Genomic DNA, 26319 nt, shown 5'->3' on the forward strand with positions numbered 1-26319 from the left:
CCGCGATGATCCATGAATCGAAGATAACGATAACTCGATGATCGCTCCGTTTTATCCGATATCGTATACACACCATCCTCTGCGTATGTACTTCTCTTCCGTATCTCTCGATCAGAGATCGTTCCTTCGTTTCGCTTCGAGCCGCTTGGTTCTTTTTCCTCTTCTCTCTCTCTCTCTCTCTCTCTCTTTCTCTCTATCTTTTTTCTTCCTTCGCTCTCTGTCCTCCCGTAAATAAGGCGGAAGCCGGAGACTATCTGACTTTTATTCGATTTGGAGGCGAGTCGGCGAGCTTAACCAGGAAAGAAGCTCGAGTGGAGCGTACGCTGCGGAACGTGACGCGCCGAGCTTTCCACGTTTTCTCGTGTATTTTTCGACGTTCCCAGTGTTCACTGTTTCCCTTGGCCCTGAAATCTAGAGAGAGAGAGAGAGAGAGAGAATGAAAGCAATAATTAATTTCTTTTGCAACCATTTCTTCTGCGAACATCAGACTGCAGATATTTCTGCAAATTCATATCTTGATTAAAAGTTCATCAATTAGCGGATCGCTGAATTTCAGGAAACTCACGTTACTTCACCATGTAAATATAAAAATTTATTTCTTCACACGTAACACATAAGAAATTGCATGTTTAAAATACAACTGAGTAATATATATTTGCACAATGCAACATTTATTTATTTACTGAATACAGCAAACACTGTAGTTTCCATTCCGTGGATTTGCGCAGTTTCAGATTTCCCAAAAGTTAGACGGTTAATTAGTGACGGCTGATTATTTGATACTTATTTCGTCACGACGGCAGTCTGATTTCACGTCAAACGTAATCTTCAACAGTCAAGAATGCGTTTCTGATTCGAGACGAGAACGTCGTCTTTAAACGTGGGCCAGAACGCGCTCGTCCTTTTCATTTTTACCGGTTACCGAGACCGAGGGACGATACGAAGGGTTGTTATACCGGTTCAATTGGCGTTCCTTCGTAACGCGTAATAGGGGCGTGTTGTGATACTCGCGAGCCTGTATGCAATTTCATATCCGCTCTCTTTTAACTCTTGGGCCGTTTTCTCCCTTTTATTAGAAACTCGATAGGAATCGGCTGGAGGGAAGGGCTGAGTTCTCCCGTCGGCCGAAGGAAGACGATGAAATTCAAGCGGCGGATCCTTTGAATCACGACGGCCAACATCACGGCGACGTCGAGGGCACAGTGTCGAGATATTTATCCAAAAGGAAAAGAAGAAGAAAGGCTAAAGGGAAACGTGAAAAGAGAGAACAAGGGAGGGTATAACCTTCGAGCAACTTCGAGCTTCGACGAAAGTAGTTTTTACGCTTTCGTCGATGAGAGGTCTGCTTTCCACCGTGAAACACAACCACTCCCTTCCTTTTTTCACAATTTTTGCCCCGCGTTTCTGTTTTTTCCTTCCCCTCCTTTTCCTTTCTTCTTTTTCCTCTCTTTTCGTTTTCGTTCAACACCGGTTACGGCGCTGGTCCGTGTCAAAAGACACGGCGCCATCGTTCGCGTTGCACGGCTTTTATCTGGCCATCGAGTTTCACGAGTCGAATTCAAGAATACTCAAAGGCCGGCCGTGTAGCGTGGCACAAAGGGAGAGTGTCTCACCCTCCGAGGGTGCCACATGCCCTCGTATACGTTACGCATTGTATCAGAGAGCGCGCGCGTGTCGTCTCGCGGCCGTACGTCACACACGTTGCGCGCCGCCTCGACACCGCATTCCCTAAGGGGGGACCCGGGTGTAATTAGTAATTTGTGGCTGCAACCAACGGTGATGGGAGAGGGGGATGGGGGGGGGTGGCTTCATTCAACACGGGCCGCATAACAGTCATTTCGACGCGAGCCTCTGACACGGCGCGCCTTTGTGTTTGCGGATCGCGCCCCGTTAAGTCGCAAAACGCGTTACCTCCGTTCCCGCGGCGGGTGTCACTTAATTTCCGAATGTCTGTCAGAGGTGTCTGTGCATCCCCCTTTTCTTTTTTTTTTTCTTCTCTCGTTCCATCCCTCGCTCGGTGTAACTTCGATTTCCTCCGAGGTGAGAGAGCGCGCGGAATTTCATTAGTATTTCAGCCGCACCGTTTTGGCCACGAAACACCCTTTGAAACACTCCAGGTAAAGTGCACATCCAGCTGCGTGAATATACCAGCGGTAGCTCGTGATACGTTTCTTTCGACGGAGGATTTTAGTTTGCGTTGTTATACTCGTACGACGTTATTTAATTGTCGGAGAGTTGCAAGCGATTCGAAAGTGGTATAGTTCTTCCTTCAAATACGGTGGAGTGGTAAATTGTAATATAAATGTAAATATACAGGAATATCTGTAAATGTTATAGTAAAGAAGAACGATATATTAACGAATGTTACAATTATCTTGTTATTAATGGGGTTAGGTTAGGTTTAATTGAATAGTATATTTCTCTTTCTCTATAGAAAGTATCTAGAGGCAAGTTTCTTTTGTTAACCTCTTTGCGGTGGAACGACGTGCCACGCACGTCGAGAATTTTTTGCTACATTTTCTCAGTTTCAAGTATATTTAAATGTTGAACCCAGGCTTCTTAATCATTTCTATCATATCCGGTGATATCATACCGACGAGTTCAAAAGGTAAAGGAAAGCGACGAATTATTGTATACGGGTTCACGGGTCACTCGTTATGGTCCGCGAACCAGTTGCCAGCGCAACGGGTTAAATCTTTCTTTCAATTCGACGTCATAAATCTGACATATAAAAATCCAAAGAAGAGTTTGACCAAGTCATCGACACCTGCGCGTGTGATTCAAATTGAATCAGCAAAGAAATTGCTCGATTGCTGTCGGGGGAAACAGAAAAACGTGCCTCGCAATCATGTTGCCAATCAGCTGTTGGTAGGAAATCGGTGATATCGTTTGTTCGTAAGTTCGTCATCGAATCGTTCTCGCCACTCATTCCATAGTATTGATATCCGTAAACAACGTACGTCCCGTGTCGCCAGTCGATCGTACTTCCGGTTCTGACGAGGACGCTGCCGCAGTCACGTTTGGTCGTTTTCTACTTGCGACCTTTCCACTCTTTGCCGAATAAATTCTCGTCTCCCTCTGCTTTCGAGTCCTGCGGAGCGTGCGGACATTTATTTTCCAAGCGCATTCTACGACGCGCCGATTTGTCCCGTTTCGTTCGTTGTTTTGACGACACTTTGCTTACGATCGATGTTTGCCTACCTAAAACTGTCGCGCGTCTCTACATATATGTATATATATTCTTCCGCAGATATTTCTCATAGCTCTGTAAGGTCGATTGGAATTAACCATTGCAAGGAAATTTCGTGTTTCGATATTTCGAATTTTATCGTCTTGATGCAGAAAATGCGGCAGCAACAGAAAGAAATTTACTGTCTAACTCCGTCTTTCTACCCCGTTGATTGACTTTCGAAATTAATTTCTGAAACTTCTCTGAGATTTCGCGATCTTTCCTCGCGCGGAGAATTTCTCTCATAAACCACCGAATGGAACCAATCAGTCGAGACTTTTAGTCAATAACTGTATTTCGGTATACTTTTCATTAAATAAAACATCCAAATAAAAATCGCCGAAATTAAAAACCGAGAAACGTCCTTCTCGATGTTCCCAATCTTCTCCATCTTTCATCATATGCTATTTCTTTTCAGTCTTGTCCTATCTCGATAAATCCCGAGTTTCTCAGCTTGCAACCCCTTAATAAACTCATGTATCGACTTTCTTTCTATTAGCTCCGCCGAAAAGAAAATTCCGCAACAAGCCAACTATATAAACGTCTCGCGGCGCAAGTTTCGATCCTTTCAGAGTTCATACTTCGCATTGAGCGTCTGGCCCGTTCGTTAGCGCGATTTTTTCCTTTGCTATTCGCCTGGAAATTCCCTAATTGGAGATTTTTTTCCTCGTCTGACCTCCCCGTCGTCCGCCAAGGAAAAGCGTCCGCGAACACAATAACTCTCGCGGGTCATTAAGCCCGGTGAAAAGCGTGTTCGAGAAGAAAAATTCTCGTCCTACCTAAAAACTCGTGTGTCTTCTCTTCTCGAGAATCGAAACAGACAAGCACAAATTTAACTTTTCACGTCCTTAAATACTTGTAACAATTGATCGTTTACTCGTTTGTTATTACTGTGTGCAGGGAACGAAAGATCAGTCATTTCAATCTATCGTCTATTATAATAAATTTTAGTAACTGGAAAAGGGAGGAAATAAAAGGCATCGAGTTTATTTACATTCCGAGACAACGCGATTTCAAATTGTACTTTTCCTATAGGTTCCAAATACACAGAGTACTTCTTTTCATTTATTGTCAATTTCTGACAGAATCTGGGTCCACTAAAAATGTAGAATTATACTACAGACACTGTTAACTTCGTTTCAATCAAAATGTAATATGGATCCTCATTCGAGATTCCATTTCGTAATATGTTGTAATAAATAGCTCAAATTCAATAGAAATAAGAAATCCAAAATATCCTTAATAGGAATAAATTGTTTTTTTTTTAAACATCGAAGTATTAAATTTCGATTATCAAACTACTGTCAGACAGCTGATTAAACGTAAAATCTCTATAGAGAAATCTATGTTCGCTGCTTGTTTTAAGTGTCTACGTACTTACTCGATTCGATGAAATCGGCAGTCAGTATCTAAAGGATCGGTTGATCCTTCTCGAACGTAGCCTATACCGGTTTTTTTCTCTGCTTCTGGAGTGGCCAATTACTGGCAACAGCGAGTTTTCACGGTCCACGACGGAGGGCAAACAAATAGGAAGGTCTACGAATCGATCGGGAACATCCGAGATTGAAATTCCATCCTCGGTTTGTTACAGTGATCATTTAATCTTTCAATGGAATAAATCGAAGTATCGATGCTCGAGGAGGACTAAGAATTTGTTAAAATGCATATCTACGATGAATATCTTTGTGACTTCTACTTACAAACTTTCAGACTGGTTTTCAAATTTTATTGAGAGAGTCACGACAGTCGTATCTTGTTAGATCAGTGTAAAAATTCGTAATAATTATTATCAATGATATAATTATTATCTCTGAGATATATTTGCAACAACGTTGAGAGCAAAACGATCCAATATTTATTACCGTATGAAATTTTAAAAGTTTCGATATTTAATATCCGAGTATTCTCGAGTGTTCGAACATTAAGGAGATCGGATAGTGTGAAATTTAAAAAAAATCGATTTTTTGTTTTGTTCTAAATAGTAGTTTGAAGTCTTGGAAATAAGGTACAAAAGGTCCTAGTCTTTAAAACGACTTATTTTGGGGTATAATAATAAATCCGCTGATACAGAATAATTGAATTTGTATCACTGTTTACAACTTTAAGCAGTATTATAAAGTGTAAGTCGTGTGATTCAAATATCACTTTTGGTGAATCGAATATTAGGGATTCAATTTAGTTGTGAATTGTAAGAACTGCAAGCCGCGATATATAAGTAAAAAAAGTAAGTAAAGGATACATATGAAAAATGACGTTCTGAAACTTTAAACGCGTTTTTCTCGAAACTAGGTTTTTAGAAACGGTGCGCAAAATATCTCGATATCTAACCAACCGATTACTGTGAAACTTGATATATATCTTTAGTGTAACATTTACTGGGGATTGACGATCGATTTTACATTTTCTAATTTTTAGCAATTTCAAAAAATATAAACAAAAAATGTAGAAATTTTTGGCATAAATTCGATACGTCAAAAACAAATAGCTGCTATTTTCATAATTTTCACAAAAATGAAAATGTTGGATCGTCAATCTCTAGAAAATATCGTTTACTTTTGAACTTTTTCTGCCTTTTTGTTGCAACTAATCCTGTTTGGCTGAAATCATGCACACCGATAGATAACGTAAAGAAGAGTTATACAAAAGGATGTCGTTAAAAAGCTAAATAAGAGTCCTCTTTTTTCTTTTTTAATGTTGCTTTTTACAGTTCATAATGTCCCGAAAAAGCTCATATCAATCAAATATGTAATTTCTTTTTTACTGGTCCTCCAAAGTATACGTAATTTTTAGACCCCACACTCGTCCACACTCGTCCACTTTCTTCTCAACGGAAATCACTGATACATACTACTAGATACTTCTACAGTAGTCGTTCGAGTATCTTTCCCGTCATACGTGGCGTATAGGGGACAAACACGGGGAGAATTCTCAAGTTACACGCAGACAAACACTTCCAAAGCAGCCACGGGGGAAAACGCTAATAATTCGAAGTGCGACGACGACGACGATGACGACGACGTTTCCGCGTCCGTGCGCGACGCAACGGCAGACCCTTTGGCGTTAGCATCCTCTCGTTGCTTGTTTCTCTTTCCCTCTCTCTCGTTGTCTGTTCTCACGCGCGTCTCCTCCGTACGAGCCGATGCTGGCCCGGAGTTTAGGGCAAGTTAACGCGCAACAACGCCGAGGCAGCAGCGTACACGTGGCGGCGTTTGCGCTTGAATAATGCATCAACAGTACGTACGCGGCTGCCGTATAACGGGCCGCGCTGTTCAATCTGCGCTTGTTGAACAATTCGGTAACACCCCGCATTAGCATTAATGCAGCAGATCGTCGGACACCTGCGGTAATTCATAGGATTGAGTAGGACCTGGCTGTTGCTTTCCGGGACGCGCAATTGACTCGCCCGCGAATCACTTCGCTGAAGTTCCCTCCACCGACCACCACCGACCCTTTTGCTGTCTGAATTTTCGTACGAAACGATTTTCGACCGTAGAGCGAGAGGAATTTCATCACGACGCGATATTTAACGATAGTTTTCGCGGTGATGACAAGCGAGCAAGCAAGATATTTCTCTCCGTTTCTCTCGCGAACCGGGAAAAATGATCTCTTTAAATCTCGTTAGTTGGCATGATTTACACTGTATGTTTGTCGCTGTACTACTTAGGGAGATCTATGGTATTTTCGCAGAAACTCAGGATAAAAGTAACTGATAAACAAGTTTCATTCTCCGAGAATTTATTGAACGGAAGTACCTTCTAAAATTCTGGTGATCAATTCACTTTGAACTGGGAAATATGTTTGAAAGGATCGCGATCGAAACGTTGAACAAGAAAGGCAGGGAATTGTACACAGATAAATATCACTAGATAAAATTTTTTCTTATTTTTCGAGGAAATCGACCACTGAGCGTCGCGCGTAGAATCGCAAAACTGTCCACCACTGCGCATTCGATAATAATCCCGACGCGTTGCCGAAATTAGGTGAATTTTTACGTGATTCAGAATGCACGGCAAACATTTGCTCGTCCACTAAATACACGTCATCGTCCATTTCGCGGGACTGTCACGGAGACAGGATTTCGTTGGAGAAGTGGAAGGGGAGGGTCACTCGAGGGTGAGTTTATATATGAATATGTAGGAACAACCCTCTTCACTCGGCGTTTCGGCCAGCAAACGAACCGTCCGCGATGGGGGTAGGAGGAGGGGGCGGGGGCGAGCTCCCGTTGCTATTTCAAGCGAAAGCTGTGCATCTTATCGGGATAACTCCTCGAATAAATTCCCGGCTGCTCGAATAATTGCCCTGCGGATCGCGCACGCTGATTATTTATGGCCGCGATTATTTCCCGCTAGCCGATAACGAGATACGATGATAAATTCGACAATTCCTTCGAGTTTTCTGTCGGGTAATTAGCTTGATAATTTCCATTATTCGCCGATGGGCGAGAAGCAGCGTCCAAACGACGTGTTTATTGCTACAGTTTAGGTGATTGCTTAGATTTCGTTCGAATTATGTATTGAACTGTAAAATATTTTTTAACTGGACTTGAAGCTACGAAGTATTCTCTGCGTCGGAAAGATAATTCCGCGAGAAAAGTGCTGGGACTGAGCAATATAGTTTGATTTGTTTCAACAGATAGATAATCCATTTACATTTTTCTGTTATTAACAACAGTCTGGATATTCAGATTATTTGTTTCAATTGCCTCGTACATAATATTATATAATATTCTGTATACTGTAACAATATATATATATATATATTACAATTCTACGTGTTGTAATAATATTCTTACTATAATTTTCTAATGAAAGACAAAAATTTAACAATTATGTATTGACATTGTATAATTGTACATTATACATTATAAATTCCCTTATATTGTTACATTACAAATTACGTTATGTATATATTTCTTTTTTCTGTTATCAACAACAGTCTAGATATTCAGATTATTTGTTTCAATTGCTTCGTACATAATATTATATAATATTCTGTATACAGTAACAATATATACATATATTACAATTCTACGTGTTGTAATAATATTCTTGCAATAATTTTCTAATAAAAGACAAATATTTAACAATTATGTATTGACACCGTATAATTATATATTATACAGTGTAAATATTATTGTATCACAAATTACTAAATATATAATTACCACGTACTAAATTAATTAAATATATATATATATAAAACGTAATTTGTGATACAATAATATAATGATTTGCACATTTAATATGATTTACACATTTATATATATATATATATATATATATATATATATATATATAATATATAATAATATTCTAATATTCTAACAATTATCCAAACATAAATTATCGCCCACAAGTCCAGTGAAAAGATCACAATTGGATAAAGAAATTTTCGGCATTATTCCCGCAACACGAGACAACGAAACCGGACAGACATCGTACACTGACCCAACATAATCAAACTACGAAACAGTTAAAGGACACGCGATTTGAAATTCTCCGCGACCATCGTATCCGGTCATCTTCTTATCGTTCTTGTTCTACTGTAATGTAATACTCGGGACGCTTACTCGTTCCAACGTCGTCCGTGCAAGGTACTGTAAAACTTTCAGAATTCCGGCTGCTGGTATCCGGCGTGGGACGATCGTCAGAGAACACATCGCGAGAGCGAACGCGTGTCTACTCGCGTTTCGTTTGAAAATGCATTAGTCGTGCCGATTGGAAAGTAGAGTCGAAGTGCCGCCTGGGAATCGCAATAACCGTCGGCGCGAAACGCCGGCAAATTATTCCTAACGGTGCTGGGGTACGAACACGTCCCCCGGCGGTGTCATATTGATCCGCGATTATCGGTGAAAAAAAGTATAAATCCGGCTAATAAGTCGAGCGATATTTTTTCATATTTTTTTTTGTTCTTCTTTCTTCTCTCCTCCGTCTTCTTTCTTTGAAATATATACAGGGAGCCCCTCAAATTGCGGACAATCGATTAAGGGATGATTTGTCCATGTAAAAGTGAATTGACAAACAGTCAAATTCTTCTTAAGCACGTGATTTATTTATTTAAATATTTAATAAATATTTTTGAAACTTCAAACCTTGCATCTATACTTCTGACTTTTCACAAGGAGAAACAATCTCCTCTTCGTCGTTCAGTGAATTCAGCAGAATTGAAGTATAATTGAATATTGGAATCGGGAGATTGTACGTACGTGACTCGCGGAACACTCTGTATTTGAATTTCTTTCGCTTTCCGTTTTCTACCGCAATTTGGCGAATTTCGTTCGAACATACACTTGCCTGGATACATTAACGAGAGCGCTTCTTTTGTTCGATTGTGAAACGCGATAATCAGATGCGAATTTTTGGACGAACGAGGATGGAAGAGTACATATTAAACCTGGCAGATTATAATCTCGTTTTTGCCCAGCTCGTGGGGCAAAAAACATGGAAATTATTTGATCAGTTGCGTTGCGCACGCTGGAGAGATTCGTTACTTGATGCATATCTCGTCTAATTAGTCCTTTTAATTAAATCGACGGGTGCCTTTTTTTCGGCGTGACGACACGGTGCTCCAACTTCTCTTACGCCTCGATAAATTTTTCTCACGTGCTTTGATCGATTACTTTTAACCGGTGCCATTTTCGGGGATCGAGAGCTTCTGATTTGATCGTTTATTTATATTTTTAATACGTTGTGCAATTTCCAAGTGGAATTTTTACGTAATTCTGCCGTTAATGAAATATAATGAAAATTCGAGCGCTACTAACTTATGATTAATGATACGTGCTCATTAAGGTTTGTTCTCCATTTCAAAATAATTCAAATATTTAAGTCTAATCGATTAATTATAAACAGCAATTATCAAAGTTAGAGAAGTTTCATTGAGTAACGAAACCTTACCCTAAGTGCAAGTTTGCGATCATCAACCTCTTATACAATTACCGTGAAACTTATTTGGAAATTTTGAGTAACGAAACCTTACCCTAAGTACAAGTTTGCAATTATCACCCACTATAGAATTACGTGAAACTTATTTAGAAATTATCTTTATTTCAAACTAACCATTGTTCATCCAGATATTATGCAGTAACACTGAGTAACGAAACCTTACCCTAAGTACAAGCTTGCAATTATCAACCACTATAGAATTACGTGAAACTTATTTAGAAATTATCTTTATTTCAAAATAACCATTGTTCATCCAGATATCATGCACAGATATTCACAAATACCCATCAATATAAATAATATATCATGTGGATTATACAAAAGATTGACGTTTCATGAACAGAAACAAATTTAAAAGTACATGTATAAAATTACCCAGTATTTAACATTTATTACATGCTGAAAATAGTTATTCGTGCGCTGTAAGGTAATTTTTTATTAAACAAATATTCGCAATAAATATAATAATATATGCGAATCGTCCCTCCTCGAAATTTTAAACTGTTTCATGTAACATGCACATTATACATGGATGTTCGAATACTTTCGTGAGCAAATATCTACAAATATAAATTGGAATTCGCATAATGTAACGTATCAAACCTAGTTTCTTCCGTTAATGCCGAGCCACCGTGAACTTCACCGTGTCGCGTCACTTTGAAATCCTTCAAAGACGTCCATTAATTCGCGTCCGAGCGTAACGAGATTAAAAGCACGCGCGCGCGTTAATTTCCGGCGTGGCATTAATCAATTTTCGCCGGGTTTTCGCCGGCGATTCAGCCAAGCGGTTTTCTTTCTCTCGGCTCACGGAATATATTTCCCGGCGTTGAAGGCTGTTATCGCGGTTACACGATCTAGGAGAGAAAGAGGGCAAGAGGTCGAACGACGAACGCGGACGATTCCTATCGACGTTTCGCAGAAACGACGCACGCACGATACTACCTACCGGGGGGGTTAACGATTATCGTATATTTTAGCTTCGTTCGCCGCGTTACCTCGTACATCCCCCGCGGGGACAATTTTTTCCCGCGACTCCCCGGCGGGAGAGGGAGAAGCTCGTAGCCATGCCCCTTTCTCTCGAAGAATCATTACGACTATCCGGTCAATAGAACATCGATTTACTGCATAGACGAGACGCTATGTACGGTCACGGTCGTTGGACGCGCATTTGGTACCGTCCATACGAAGTTAACGTTTGGAGGATGAAGAGGGACAAGCGATGATGATTTTACGTTCCCGTGAATGTTCCCAGTTTCACGTAAATCCGCCACGGGGTTTCAATTTATATTGAAAATATATTTTTCGACGTGCGTTGCTTAGAGCACGTCGGTGTAACCTCACCAGTGTGTCTAGTGAAGTTGGAGGCAAAAGGTTAAAGTTCGATTAATATTTCTTCGTTGTTGCGTCTTGTGTCTAGATTCTGTAATTTTGTGATATTCGAACTTTGTATGCTCGCGATTGCCATTTTGCCTGCATCTGTATATATACGAAGGATCTATATTGAAAATTTATCTTTCACAAAGTGTTTTAGTACACCATAAATGTAACTTCACTACTGTGTTCAGTTCACTAAAGTCAGAAGATAAATGAAACGAATTAACTGTGTTTAGTTAAAATCTCGTGTCTCATATTTTAGGGATTTTAATTTTAAAATTGTGAGAAACACGTCGAACAAAAGTACATTAATTATATGATAGTACATGGAAAACAATCTAGTAGAAGAAAAAGTATCTATTACTAATAATAGATTTCTATGGAATAATAATATTTGTCATATTTACATTTACATTATAATACAATATCTCTGTATCAATTCGCGTTAATATGTCAGGGTGTAAAAAAGTTTCGCGACACTCGTACATGGCAAGCGTCTGATGGCACATGGAACAATTGCAACGTGCTTGTAAATCATTCGATAATTAATGAACAACGTTGGAAAATTGTAATTACGGGTTTAATTCCCTTGAACGACGGGACAAGGAGTGAGTTAAGGCGTGTTTCGTTCAAAATATCTGATACACAAAGCAAGTAAAACTCCGTTGTAAGTTGCCGTTCGCTTTTACTCAGCGAAGTTCGTGGATTTTCAAAGTACCGGGGTACCTGCAAATTCAAAGAAGAGCGTAAGACTAAAGTAAGAGTGATGCATTATAAACAAAGTTTCGAGTGCAACTGCAATTTCCTAAATTATAAATAGACCGCCCGGATATAAATCTGCTTCGCTGCCTGCCAGTGAAAGTAGAAAATAAAGTTTCTCTTGTACAATGTATACGCAGCAAAGGGTCGTCTTTCAGGTTCACTGGAGAGTTTATCCGAATAATATTTGTAACAATCCATCTTTCGATCTTGTCACCACATCACGAGCTGTTTACTTTCTTGTATTGACCCTCAGACAGAAGTTTTATATTCGCGTGCACGGCGATGACCAGATCAGATTTGACCCAATGGTATATTTGTTCTTCTACGTATTCGGATTTCTCTTCTCTTTCATTGAATTTTTAACTCGTCGATTTTAGCCTATAGCAAAGCATATTGGTTGTTTTATAATTGCTTATAAAATAATATATAATATATATATATATTATATAATACTATATATTATAATATATATTAAAATACTATAATAATTATTGAAGGAGAAATATGTATTAATTAATTATTCTAATTGAAATTTAAGTTTAGTGGACAGGATTATTTTTTTTTTTTTTAACGAAAATTGAACAGTTCCTAACAAAATGAATAAAAGTTTAAAGAGTTTGAAGTCGTAGATGGAAAAATATAACAAGATAGTATATAGAAGTGAGAAACATAAAATTTTTCATGCCTGTAGTTATTTCATTAATTAACACGAAAAAAATCATTTCATATTTGACACAAAAATTCTTCAATGTTTCATTATTTAACGCAAAGATTCTTTAATGTTTCGCGTTGAAGAAAAGCAATAATAGAAAACTATCTATCGTCCATCTGTGTCATTATAGTTGAAAGAAACGATGATATCGCTGATGTAAATATTTCTCTCCGGGTTTTCTCGTCGAGACAGAGATCGTTACACACATTTTAACGCCGCAGTGCGGATATTCGTGATTAATTTCGCAATGAAATAATTCAATACTCTCGGTCTTGTCGCGTCTGTCGCGTGATCTTTCGCCTTCTTCAACTTTCCCTCCCCCTCCTCTCTTCCCATCGCATTCTCTTTGCGTTCTTTTATTTTCGTTTCTTCTCGAAAACGAGTGAAATTTCTCACGAGAGGGATCCGCTCGAACGCGCAGAATCGCTTGTTTAACCGTCCGATTTATAAATATAACGTTACATCGCGCGCGCGTGTTATTCGAGTGACACGATAAAATCACGCATTGTTAAGAAATAACAAGCCGAATGTAATATTCAGCGTTTGCGCGCTGAATGAGCCGGCTCGTAAATTGTAAACGTCCATTATGATGTTCTGTTTTGCGTGTTTGTTTAATTTGCTCGTCCGCGTTCTGTTTGAAACGAGCCATTGAAACACGAGATTCATTAAGTGCGTTGTCATATGTCCGATTTGGACTTGCTTTGCGCGCAAACATCCTTATAATGCACAGGCGATCGATTATATACGTGATGTAACGTGGTTAAAAAATTATTACATACTATTACAAGAGTTTTTCTACATTTATAAAATGATTTTTACAAATCTTTGAATATTTTCGCGAGACACTGCAAATATCCAGCTCAAATTTACTATTTAAATTTATCCCATTACTCATTCGTGAAATTTTGCAAAATCATGTAACGAAATAAGAGGAGAATACACGAAATATATATATATATATATATATATATATATATATATATGTTGTATCGGGAGTGAATAGTTTTGCAACAGAAAAGAAACAAAATCAGTCTGTACGAATATTTGAAATCGTGCCATGGATCAGAGCTGTCTCGCTTACAATCTTAAACTGCTTGAAAATAATAAATTAACCTAAAGAGTAAGATGATATTTCGCGATAGAATCGCGATCTAAAAGAGTCTAAAAATTGTAATAACAAGTTAGTGAACGCGACAAATGATGGGAACAACGAGAGCGAAACGTTGAAATATTACACTTATCGTTATTTACCATTGCTCTTCTCGCTGCTTCAGTTCTATTTACAAAACTGGGTTTATTAACCCTTCGTTCTCGTAGTTAATCGCAGCTTCAGCATAATAATTATGTATTCTTACACGAGGGTTAAAAGAGTTGCGAGAAGTGGCCTGTCATCCATCCATGAACGTTCATTTTCGATCAACGTTGCAAATAGCGACGCAGACGACTGATGTCAGTCTGTTCTTCTCGTTACAACGATACATATATCTATTCTTTTCTCACTCCTTCGGCAATATGACAGCGATATAATTCAATGGAATCGTCGTCTGTTATTTATTTCCGCGTTCGTCTGTGCGCCGGGGAATAAAAACGATCGGCTGAAATTTTCCGCACGAGCGGGATACGTTCGAGAGGATCGTCAAGGCTTTAGCCGGTTTGCCCCCGGGGAGGAGGAACGCTTAGACGCTCGAATCGCATTTAGACTTTCAAATTAAGCCGCTTTTTCCTGCCGTTCTGCAGCCTCGCGCTCCACGTATTAATGGAAGGACACTCATGAAGGGTATCCGATCGGAGAGGAGACTTTTTTTCTCCCGGCGATCGTAAAATGCACTCTGTCGAGGTCCCGGGCGAAATAACGTCGAAGGTCGGACAGAAGGGGTGTAAATTTCTGAGCTGCGCGGTCCCGGTTTCCCGAGCATTCTTCACGATTGAACATTGTTTCAGTGAAATGCTTGAAATAACGAAACGACGTTGTCTTGAAATGATCTTGCGATCAGTTCGTTCGAGTAATTCCTCAAACGAGTTTCATTTATTAACCGAGTTACTATTTCGTTGTTTTGACATTTGGAATTATTCTTCAAATGATTTCTATCGATAATTATGTTTCAATAATTGGTGATATTAAATTGGTTCTTAGAATTGGGCGTTATTTCAATAAAATATCTTATCCCATTCGGCTTGTTTCATTTATCTTGAGACAACTTTAGTTTATTTAGACGAGCAAGCGATTTTTCTTTTAAATCATTATTTCGTTATTTAGTTAGTCGATATTACTCCAGTATTATCTCCGAATTACTTCATTCCGTTTTGTACTTCGCACTTATTTCGACAAACAACTTTTTTAAGTTTGTTTCGCGTAAAATTGGATGAAGCGTTACTTCACGCCAGGATTATTTCTTGTATTATCTCATCGTATTAACACGAACGAAAGATTACTTGCAACTGATTTATTCGATTTGAACGCAAGATGAAGAGATAAAAGGATAACAGCTGCCTTCAATAATGACAATAATAACAATACGACGACAAGCATTTCATTAAATCGTAATCACTCCCGACTTTTCCTCTCTCTATTAATTTCTTAACTCTTTGATCTCATTTATGTGAACTCGACTCGATTATGTTCGTTGCAGAAGTATCTCGCGGTGGATTTATGCGTAGCGGTAGTCCAACTTGCAAGAAAAGAAATGGAATCAGGAAATGAAAAGGATCGTGAAACGCATTGTCCTCTTTCTTTCTTTTCTGTTACTGTCTGAGCGTAAAAGCGACTCGATCGTGTTCCTTCTACCGACGTCAACTTTATACTTTCTGCCGCCGGTTTGACGTTGCGCTAATTTTTAATGGCGTATCTCTCTCAAACGTGGCGCGCGCTTCTAACGAGCCACGAGCCTTCCGCGGAAAATGAATCCACGCTAATACGATTTTAATAACAGCGCAAGTGCTTCCTCTTATCCTCAATACGGCCTGCTTATACGTCTCCTGTAATATTGGTCTAGGAAAGAATAACACAGCGGTCGCCGCTTTCCCGTCTCTCGTTTCGAAAAATTAATTATTCAAAATTTCGCTGCGCGAGTGGGACTAAAGATCCAAGGGGAAAAAGCACGTGTTAATGATCGCTTCCATTAATAATTCATTCGGTCAAATGACAGGAAACTATTGCGAATCACCGATGCCTAACGCCACATTGAATACATCGAGTCATTAATCATACTAATTGTAAACTGATTGATAATCACGTCAAATAATATCATTAAGTGAAAAAAGAGAAAGGAATTGATTGCGTATAACAGAAACGCGTTAATTTGCGAAAAATGCGGATATGTAGTGAGAGCGAAAAGTGAGTTATACATTTTACAAAGATTAGGTGCCCATGATATTTATAATATAGCAGTTATACTATACTATAGTGTAATATTTATAATTTTTCATTTATAATTTATAATATTTATAATTTCTTCACGTATGTGAAGATGCATTACTTCATTTTTTACAATTTCGAAGGAAAGAAAAGTAACTGTTCTAAAACTCTGCAATTTACTGCAGGTATATCACTTTTGTTGGAATTTTGAAGGAATGTAGTATGTGTATTTTATAAAATGTTTATAGATTGTATTTAAATCTATCAAGTAATTATGTGTTGTTCCTATTTATTGATAAATAGCGAATTAATGAAGTGATTGAACGAGCAATTTTATCGTACTGATTACCTGACCAGTCTGATCATATACTAACCTATACTACTTGACAGCTATGTAATCATCTTCATATTTTATTTTTTCTGATTTATGGAATGTACTATTAAGATCGAAACAGTATTACAATATATGATATTTGTGGCATTTCAAATATACATAATTCTTTTAATATTTACTTGTCAATAAAATAACTATTCTACCGAATTTCACAGCACATGTATCCCTCTTGTGTTGAAGATTAAATTGGAAGTAAAAATCTAATGTTTCTTTTTCAGATTATATTTAAATCTATTAATTAATCGAATGTTATTTCTATTCATCGATAAATAGCAAGTTAACAAAGTAACTGAGCAAGCGATATCGTCACATTGATCTCCAGGTGTCTGACTACATGCTGACCTATATTACTTGGTGACTATCTACATGGCTAGATACATATTCACAAAGCTAGTTAAAAATTGGTTGTCACAAAGTCCACACACTTCAAAGTTGAAACTTCGTTTCGGATATCACTTTTTAAAATTTTTAATGGAAACAGCGAATATAGATAAAATAGTATAATATTAGAATAAATTACATACACAGCACGCTAAAAACGTTAAGTAATTTCAAGTATGTATAATTATTTAATTTCTCTTCATCTAACAGAGAATACAAGGAAAAAAATTTTTTTTTTTAAACTACGTCCCAAAGCAAACTATAATTTAATTAAATTACCACAATCTTTACATCATAATATAAAAAAAAAGTATTATTAGAATTTCGTATCTTCATCGTACAGTCTTGTAATTTACAATCGCTCAATAGAATGAAATTTGTATTCCACCCTTTTGACTCATTTTCATAGGTAGAACAACCACCTGTTATTATCCCAGAATCGGCTAAATTCAAGTATTAGTTGATGAACCTACATACTTGATTTTCTTCGAAAGCGAAGCCTCGAACGAACGAATTTTGTCCTTTCTTCCCGATTAATTTTTGCGCTTATCACAAAATCATCCTCCAGTGGATTGTTCGCGACTCGTGGGACATTCAGTATAACTTGATCGCCCGAATGAAATCACCTTTCTACCGGGTTATTTATTCATCACAGGTGGTTCGCTCCTGTCATTCGGACGACAATCGGCAGCAATTCACATGGAAATTGGATTTGCTTGAGGTTTCATTATGGTCGTTCGCCTTATCGTCGTTTGAATTATACGCGGCAATCTCGCGACCGCAATATCGATTCCCGCGTTATCGCGTTTACCCACGACAAACCGTTCGCATCTTTCCCAACCAATAACGCTCGCCAGAACGGAGATTTTTGATCGCTTACAACGTTAATGCACGGTTTTCCGTGTAATCCCGCCGATTCGTAGTAATTATCGAGGAACAGCCACTTGTTAGCCTCGCAGAATTATCTATATCTTGCAAAGTGATCTACAAAGTGTGAAAAATTGGAGTTTTAAGGTGTTGTACATGGAAAACTACGTTGGAAAGATATTAATAATATTTTTCAGCTTAAGGCTTCGTTTCTAATAAAATTCTGTTTTATTATTTATCTCGTTCGTTTGTTTATTTATAACTGTTATTGATTTGTCTAGCTGTAAATAAAACAATTTATCTTTCATATATCCTAAATAAAATGGTTAGTTTCCATACTCAACTTGTTATATTCGTATATATTATTTATTCCAGTTTGTATTCTATATTTTATATGATACTCTCACAATATTTAACAGATAAATTAATTTTCTATTCAAGCATCAATTTTTTTAAATTATTCTTATAAAAATGCGAGTCCAATTAATTGTCCAGTCTAGAATTGTCCAAGTTGCAAATTTTCAAATCCAGTTCTCTCGGCGAAAAAAAAAAAAATATTAGTCTTTTGGACTTATATTTAAACGTAGAATTACCAGTTACGATATCACGGACACTTTGTAATAATTTCACGTAAAAATTCCGCCTCCACCGTAACACGTTTTCACGAAAAGATGCGAGTCGAGAAATTATGTTCGTAAAAATGACAGAAAAGAAAGAAAGAAAAAAAAAAAAAAAAACGACAGGGGGAAAACAAGTTCTCGAAGGTAACAAAAGATAAAGTGTCAATGCGCGGAGCAAATTAAAACGCAGCCCGGGTACTCGGGTGTCTCTCTTCATATCGAATGAACGAATAAAAGAATTGAAAAACACACACACACACACACGCACACACACTTGAAAAACTGCGGGTAAACAATGGACAAAATTCGGGAAAAAGACGGGAAAAACAAGCTCTTTCGTTTCCCATAAAAACATTTCATCTAGAAACATTCGGCCGGAGGGGGGAAAAAAGCATCCGGGTTGAAACATGAACGAAATTCCGACAAAACTTTCCCCGTCTTGGATCGCGCGCGTTTTTCGAGCTGTGGTCGCGGCGATGCCCGAGGCGGCGAGCTTGTCCTTCAAGACATTCCTTCCACCGAGGAAAAGGCCTCTTATCGGTGATTACGACTTTTTAACGGGGATTTCCTCCTACTTTCTCTCTCTTCCTCTCTCGTCTTATCTGGCCGCACTTCTCGTTTCCTTTGCCCTTCTGGCTGCTCGTACCGGCTCTCCAACTCCGCCGCTTTCGAGCCGTTTCCGCGGTTGTAACTGGATTCCCCGGCACCATCGTCTTCAAACCCTTTTGGCCGACCTCGCCGAACCGAACTTCTTCCACCTCTTTCCCCCTCGCACTTCTTTCCTTTCTCCTCTCTTGCTTTTTTCCCTCCTCTCTCTCTCTCTCTCTCCTCTTTCTCTTTACTTTGAATTCGATTTGCATATGAAAGAATCTCATTCAGGAGTTCTTGCTCGCCCCTGTGGCCGGTCTTTGCGTTCTTTGAAGCGTTCTCGATCTGGGTCCACTCGAGGCCGAGCCTGTGTCATGCAAATTTTATTATTGTGACCGCTGTCGGATCTGACCAAACGCCTTCGTCTTTTCGACGTCGTCGCTCTTTCTTTCTTTTTTTTTTTTTTTCTCCTCTTTCTTCTTTTTTGCGCGGGCGATCGCGGCCGCGTTGATCGCGATTGACGGTTGCGCTCGATGTGGTTTTTCCTGGTCGACAAAAGGGGCAGGGCTCTGTCGGGTTGTTCGATCCGCGCGAGAGATTGCGAGAGGTTCTACAGAGCAGTCCCGACAGACTTTAGATTTTAGATATTCGCCGCGATAGGACGATGTCCGATTTTCTGTACCCGAGTTGGCAAAGTTCTGGAGATTTTTTAAAATAAGGTTAATGTACAGTAATGTAGGTAGAAGAAAGTTTATGAGGCGTGAGTATGGGGAATTTATGAAATGGGCTTGAGTTATACTATCCATCCATTGTAGAGAGTATAAAATACAAAATTAAATCAGATACTTTGAACATTAGCTAGTTAATAAATTACTACGTGCATTAAGCATCCTTCATTTCTCCAATTTAATTTGTCCCTTGATAGTAAAAAGGTGAATAATTAACAATAAATAAAGAGTGAATTTCTATTTATTTACGTGTAAGGTATATAGTTCGCATGTAGGTGTACAACTTTGTATCGTGAGTTTATATTCTCGTATTTTATATAACTTTGTTTTGGACTTTTATTTGTTACTATGTCTAATACTAGAACTACAATGTAAAAATTTGAGAAATTAAACCATAATCTTATAAATGGGAAATATAATATAGTTTAATAGAAAATAAAAATATAAATATTTCCTATTACAATTATTTGCTATGAAAAAGTAATCAATCCTCGAGTTCTGAAGAAAACGAACAGTCTGAGGTAAAAATAAAATGAAATAATTATTTCGGATAAAATGTTTCTAGTTACATACTGGATGAACGTATACAAGCTAAAATATTTAAAATACTAGGAATGTTGAATTTAAAATATTAGGAATGGGAAAATATTTATGAATACAATGAAGATCAGGCAATTTTCATTCAAATCTCCAAAATGCAATATTTCAAATCTATGAAACTACTCTGAAGTAATTATAAATTAGTCATTTGTTAGTCGTCAGTGTTAAAACTAATACGTATAACATATAATTGTGGTATAATAGTTACAACATGTTGTATGTAATTTTCGTCAAATATTCTAAAAACGAATGTTATTCGTATTTACTCTGGCCTGGCTTGTTATTAAAAGTGTTAAAAAAATAAACACGCACAACGTTTTATAAGAAAAGTCTCAAGCAGAAACGAATGATGTAGAGACGAGAACATAATGACATCTCATTGACATCTAGAAAAAGTCTGTCTCGTCGAATGTAATATTCACGAACGTCTGCAGAAAATTCCGCTTGAGGATTCAACCGATTTTGCGCGTTAGTTTATGGTACCGTGCTCCCTTCTCTGTTGATTCAGCGCAGCCTTGTTATTGTTGTTCGTGGCAAACATTGTACGTACATCTACAGACGCACGTGTTTTTGTTCGCAGTGCCTCCAAATATAGAGGACTACCAGTCCTCGTCAGACGTCATTGTGCGAGAAGGGGCGAACGTGAGTCTAACGTGCAAAGCGACTGGCAGCCCCAAACCAGCCATAAGTTGGAAGAGAGACGACGGCTCGAAGATCTCGATTAACAAAACGTTCTCTGGTAAATACGCATCATTATTACACTGTCGAACTAACATTACCACGATGTACCTCGGTCTCATTTTACACTTTGCTGTACATGTGTATTGCGTAAAAAGAATCGATATTTATTTAAACGCTGTTTATTCGCGTGTAGAAACGATACTGATAGATACATATTTTTGACTGTGCATTTTGGATCAAATTTTCAATCGTATCGTTTCTCCGTGTAAAAAGAGACTGAGAGTGTTTTAACAGAATATGGGAAAAATAGATATGATATTACCACGACAACCGAGTTTAGGGAAATGATGATATATTATTGCAACTGGGCATTGAAAGTTGATATTACTTTTCAATGATTATCTTTTTCACTGCTTTTCACGTGCTCTAGTTCTTTGCTCGTTACGTTTTCTCGGTATATATCAAGTACTATAGAATTTTTGTTGTTGCATATCTTTAAACTCGTTGAATATTCTTACAAGTTGAATTTACAAGTTCAATCTGACGTTGATAAAAGAAGTAAAAAGTCTAATATAAAAGTTATTAATTCTTACAGACCATGAAGAATTCAGAAACGTATAATTCACTTTTAATTAGAAATTACAAGAGAAGAGAGAATTATTTTCGAAATCTTCAGACGACGAAATAAATAAGTTTGATAATTATTATAACATCATATTATTTTCGCGATTAAATTATTTCGTTCGGTTCCTTTTTCATTGAAAACAAATTATTTTTAACGAAAAGTGACTTATACTGATTAATTTTCGATACCTTCATATACATATGTTCATGTGTGCTGATATAAAAATACCAAAATTAACCTCTTAAGAAGTCGCAGAATTTTAAGAAACTCTATCGAAAAGAAACATTTTATTTAATTATTTCACTTTCATATCATACTCTAACTTTTTTTATTTATTTATGAACGTTCTACTTTCGTATAAATATATTTTATTATTATTCGTATTATTATTAATATATATATTATTATATTATTATTATTCATATATTATTATATATTATATATATTATTATATTTCGTATATATAGTATAAAATTCTACCTTCATATATATAAGAAATGTAACGCGTATGAAAATTTACAAACGAACGAACGATTGGATCGTAAGGAATTTTCCTTTGGCACGCTTGAAAAACAAAAGTGAACAAAATTATTTATTCATTTTTCCAAAACGTCCGATCGACCAGGTACATCCGTACATTTCCCTCCCCCTTAATCCACGTTCTGCTCAGAGTACGACTGACATCGATCCGTGACCGTGTTTCGATAGTTTCGGCGAGCAGGAGAGCCGCGCGGCAATTAAAAATAATGACATTCGTCTGGCTTCTGTTCGAAGATCAAACACAGCTGCACCTTAGAAAACTGTGTTGCCGTCGGTCTTAGAGAAGATCCACGTTGCTCGCGGAGAGGAAAGTAAAGGAAAATTGAAAAAGAAGACAGGGGAGAAACGAAAACTTGTCGGACGACAGTGCATTTAATGGAAAAGAAGGAAGAACGAAGGCATTCCTCATTAACGCGTCACGCAATTTCGAGTATTACTCGTGTGACTCGTGAACTCGATGTCTCGTTAACGACCGGCGCGAAGAATATATCGCGTAATTACGTTGGCCACTGATTTCGACGAGGAACGACGCGGTTTGAATTTATTTTTACACGCGGGCGTTCTACGCGGGTCAGAGAGCATACCAATTTATCGAAATAAATACAAGATGATACCATGAGCAACGCGTCAACTCTGTTGAAGAACACGATCTTCGTGCTTTGCGAAAAAATTAAAAATTTTCGTTCCGGCCGTAGGAGGGTGGTGGGAATTATTTAAAACGCATCGGGGGTGGGGAAGCGTTACGCGGTTGCTCGACTCGAGAAAAAGGGAATATGTAATTAACGTGTTCGTCAGGTGATAAACTGATTCCGCGTTTGCGAGTTGGTAGTTAAATTATATTCTGAGGATGGCTGGTTAAGACTTTGATGAAACAGTTTTGCAGCGATGCAAGCGTAGGGATGTAAAATTTTTTCAATTTCATTTGAAATGTAAAATAACTTTTTTTTCCGAGTTGGTCTCGATTCTCTCTCGAATTTTATTCTGAAGTGAATTTTTATATTGAACTTAAATTGAAGAATTGAACAAAAATTTTATCTGAATCTACTTACTACTGTGTATAGTATTTTTATTAAAAGTAAGCCGAAGAAATTAAAATGGCGAAAATAATGAATTAAAATAGTGAATCTCTTTTATTATTTTCTTTCTATCTTCGTACTCGTGAAAATACAAATCTGCATGAAAATTCGCAATACAACAATTATGAAATTGTAACTTTCACTATTTCTTCCAAATATCACAAATAATAAATTTGCTTTTCCATGAATGAATTTTTAACGAAATAATAATGACCAAATGTTGGAAAATCAACACATTCAGGAATGTATTTTTGAAATCATCAACAAAGGATCGGCGATTTATTGAATTTTCGATATTAGAGTCCGTACGAAGATAAATTCATTTGGCATTTTCCCATCCCATCTTTCTCCATCTCTGCTCGTTCGTTTGTCAATTAAATAAAATTAGCTTTCGGACACGGTCGAGTGGTTATTTAGCAACGTCAAACGGAAGAGGACAAAAACGCATCGGACGTGTCACGCTAAAATGTCGGTTATTATTTTCAGTATTGGAGTGGAAAGGCGACACACTGGATATCACGCGTATCTCAAGACTGGACATGGGCGTTTATTTATGCATCGCGACGAATGGCGTCCCTCCGACAGTGAGCAAGCAGATCAAAGTCTCTGTCGACTGTAAGCGAATAACTTTCGTTTCAACCTATATTTTAATCAATCATTCGTTCAATCTTTTCTCCCTTTTTCTTTTTAAACAAATTAAGAATTCATTTGAAATGTTTGACGTAGTAAAATTAAGTTAGACAAATTTCTTGTTTCAGTTTATACAATAATCAGTTGGTTGTTAGATTTTCGTTCTGATTTTTTGAATCGAGAACTCATACAGAATTCTAGTGATATTCAGAATACTTTTGCACGTTAAATGCCAATTAGAACTCAAACGTTCTTAAGTATCGTTCGTCAAGTTAAATAACAATTTCTCGTACGTTTTCAAAGTTGAATCCACGAAATTCGAAACTTGCAACTAGAGAAAAATTATCCCATAATCACGGAATTATTGCGATCCTTGCGTTCGAGCAATAAAGTAGCTCGTAAAAATAAAACATCAAATGCCATTGTTGTTCGTTGATTTGTGCAACGTCATTTCCCCCGTTTTCAAAGCGAGATCTGTATCTAGAACTTATAAATAAAGGGAAGAGAAACGCGGGACGTCTGTCTGAAACGCGCGAACGTGAGACGCGAGGTGTAAAGCTTGGATAAGGGGTTGAAGAACATACAATTTAATAATAGAGAAAGGTGTCCGGCGACAAAGCAGCCTCTTTGCCGCTTTCTCATTCTCTCTCGTTCCTTCTATCGTCGCAAAAAGAGCAAAAAAGACGGGGCCGTGGGGGAAGGGGCGGCGGATAAGTGAGAGACAAGGGGTGAAAACGAGACGGAGGAACGATGCTTGACTCGCGCGAAAGTGTAAAAGCGAACGGCGCGGCGCGGTGAAGAGCAACGGTGGTGGGATATAAAAGTAAGCTCGGTTGGTTGAACCGCGACGTACTACTGCTCCGTTTCTATCACGTATACTTGCCTATTGTTGCCGTTACTGCTCCTCCTAAATACCGAGCGTGTGTGCCTTTTCAGCAGCTTCTCCCCGTTTCCACCCCTTCGCGAAGCTCGATTGTTGCCAATGAAAGATCGTATCGAACCGTTTATTGCGACGTCCCGGTTATCCTTAAGCTGCCGATAGAAAAATTCGATGACACGGAGGTTTGAAAGTTTTACACACTGTCGTGGATAGAAGGGGGATTAGAAAGAGGAGAGCGAGACGAGACGAATTTTAAAAGTTTAATTAACTTCAATGAAACAATTACGGTTGCATTGTAAATGCTTGAAATTTATACTTTGTGTATAAATGACTGGAATTCTTTTTTTTTTTTTTTTATGATCATCAGGAACCATCGTCGACGAGTAATTAAACAAATGTGATTTAAAATTTGAATTTAATTAAATTTCTGTCGTCGATAATGATCACTGGCAGCCGATATTTTGATCATTCGTAATGGTTATTCGTAATCGGAGAAATGAAAGATTAACACTGATGACGTCGATAGTGTAATATTAAAGTGTATTTTTCGCACTTGAATATCATTCGAAAACTTCCCTGAATTCATCCCTTTATTTAAAATTCGAATTTTCTTCCGCTGGAAAATCCTTTGCTAAAAAAAAAAAAAGAAAAAAAAAAGAAAAAACCAGCGTCGAAGATCGAACGCTCAGTTATTCAGCGTTAATTGCCGAGAGAAGAGAAAAATAGAAGGGGTTGAACTATCGTCTAATGTAACATCCCCTCTCGCGCGCGAAACGTAAGGAATTCACCTCATTCGAGGCAAAAAACGGTGTACAGCGTGGCAAATTGTCCGTGTCGTTCGAAGAGTACAAGCAAAAAAACGAAACGGTCGCCGTCTTCCTGTTATCAAAGGGATAACGCTGCCGACAAACGAACGTAAAAAAAAAGAAAAAAAAAAAAAAGCTGGCAGGGGTCCACGCAGAATGCCGGGTTTCGTTGTTGCACGGTCGCCCGTAAGAAAATCGAGCCACGTGCAGTGGCGCGCGCATGCACACACCTCTTCAAGAGACGAAAACCAAGGAGTTATCCCTTTAGTTAAAGCGAGACTAATTAATTTAGCGGCGCCGTAAAGAAGCGTCGAATTGCGATTCAGGGCCAGAGACCGGCGGAAGGGGTTGGATGGGGTTGATACGGGGTCTGCCGGGGTTGAAAAGAGGGGGAGATGTTTTTGCCGCTGGTCTCTCGGCGGATGCGCGCCGAGGATTATCCTTTTAGGCGTCCTTTAATTCCATTTGTAGCCGGTGCTCCCGGGCAAAGGCTTTTGTCAACGAGTATTACCCCGGGCCCTTTGAAG

The 26319-nt window shown here is 38.1% G+C and overlaps 1 protein-coding gene across 2 annotated transcripts in view; it reads left to right on the forward strand.

Annotated features, from left to right (window-relative positions):
• LOC122539003 (neurotrimin-like) overlaps positions 1-24243 on the forward strand; it is a 222907-nt gene extending 198664 nt beyond the window's left edge. Inside the window, exons 4-5 of one of the 2 annotated variants that reach the window (XM_043673562.1) lie at positions 21135-21293; positions 23963-24243. In XM_043673562.1, the coding sequence (XP_043529497.1) occupies positions 21135-21293; positions 23963-24216 (413 nt within the window). In that variant the 3' untranslated portion in view covers positions 24217-24243. Of the gene's footprint in view, positions 1-1076; positions 1165-21134; positions 21294-23962 lie in introns of those variants that run through there. The other variant, XM_043673563.1, reaches the window with a different exon arrangement.
• Positions 24244-26319: the final 2076 nt, after the last annotated feature.

This window comes from Frieseomelitta varia, unplaced genomic scaffold (genome assembly GCF_011392965.1).
Source record: "Frieseomelitta varia isolate USP_RPSP 00005682 unplaced genomic scaffold, Fvar_1.2 scaffold_185, whole genome shotgun sequence".
Classification (NCBI taxonomy): domain Eukaryota; kingdom Metazoa; phylum Arthropoda; class Insecta; order Hymenoptera; family Apidae; genus Frieseomelitta; species Frieseomelitta varia.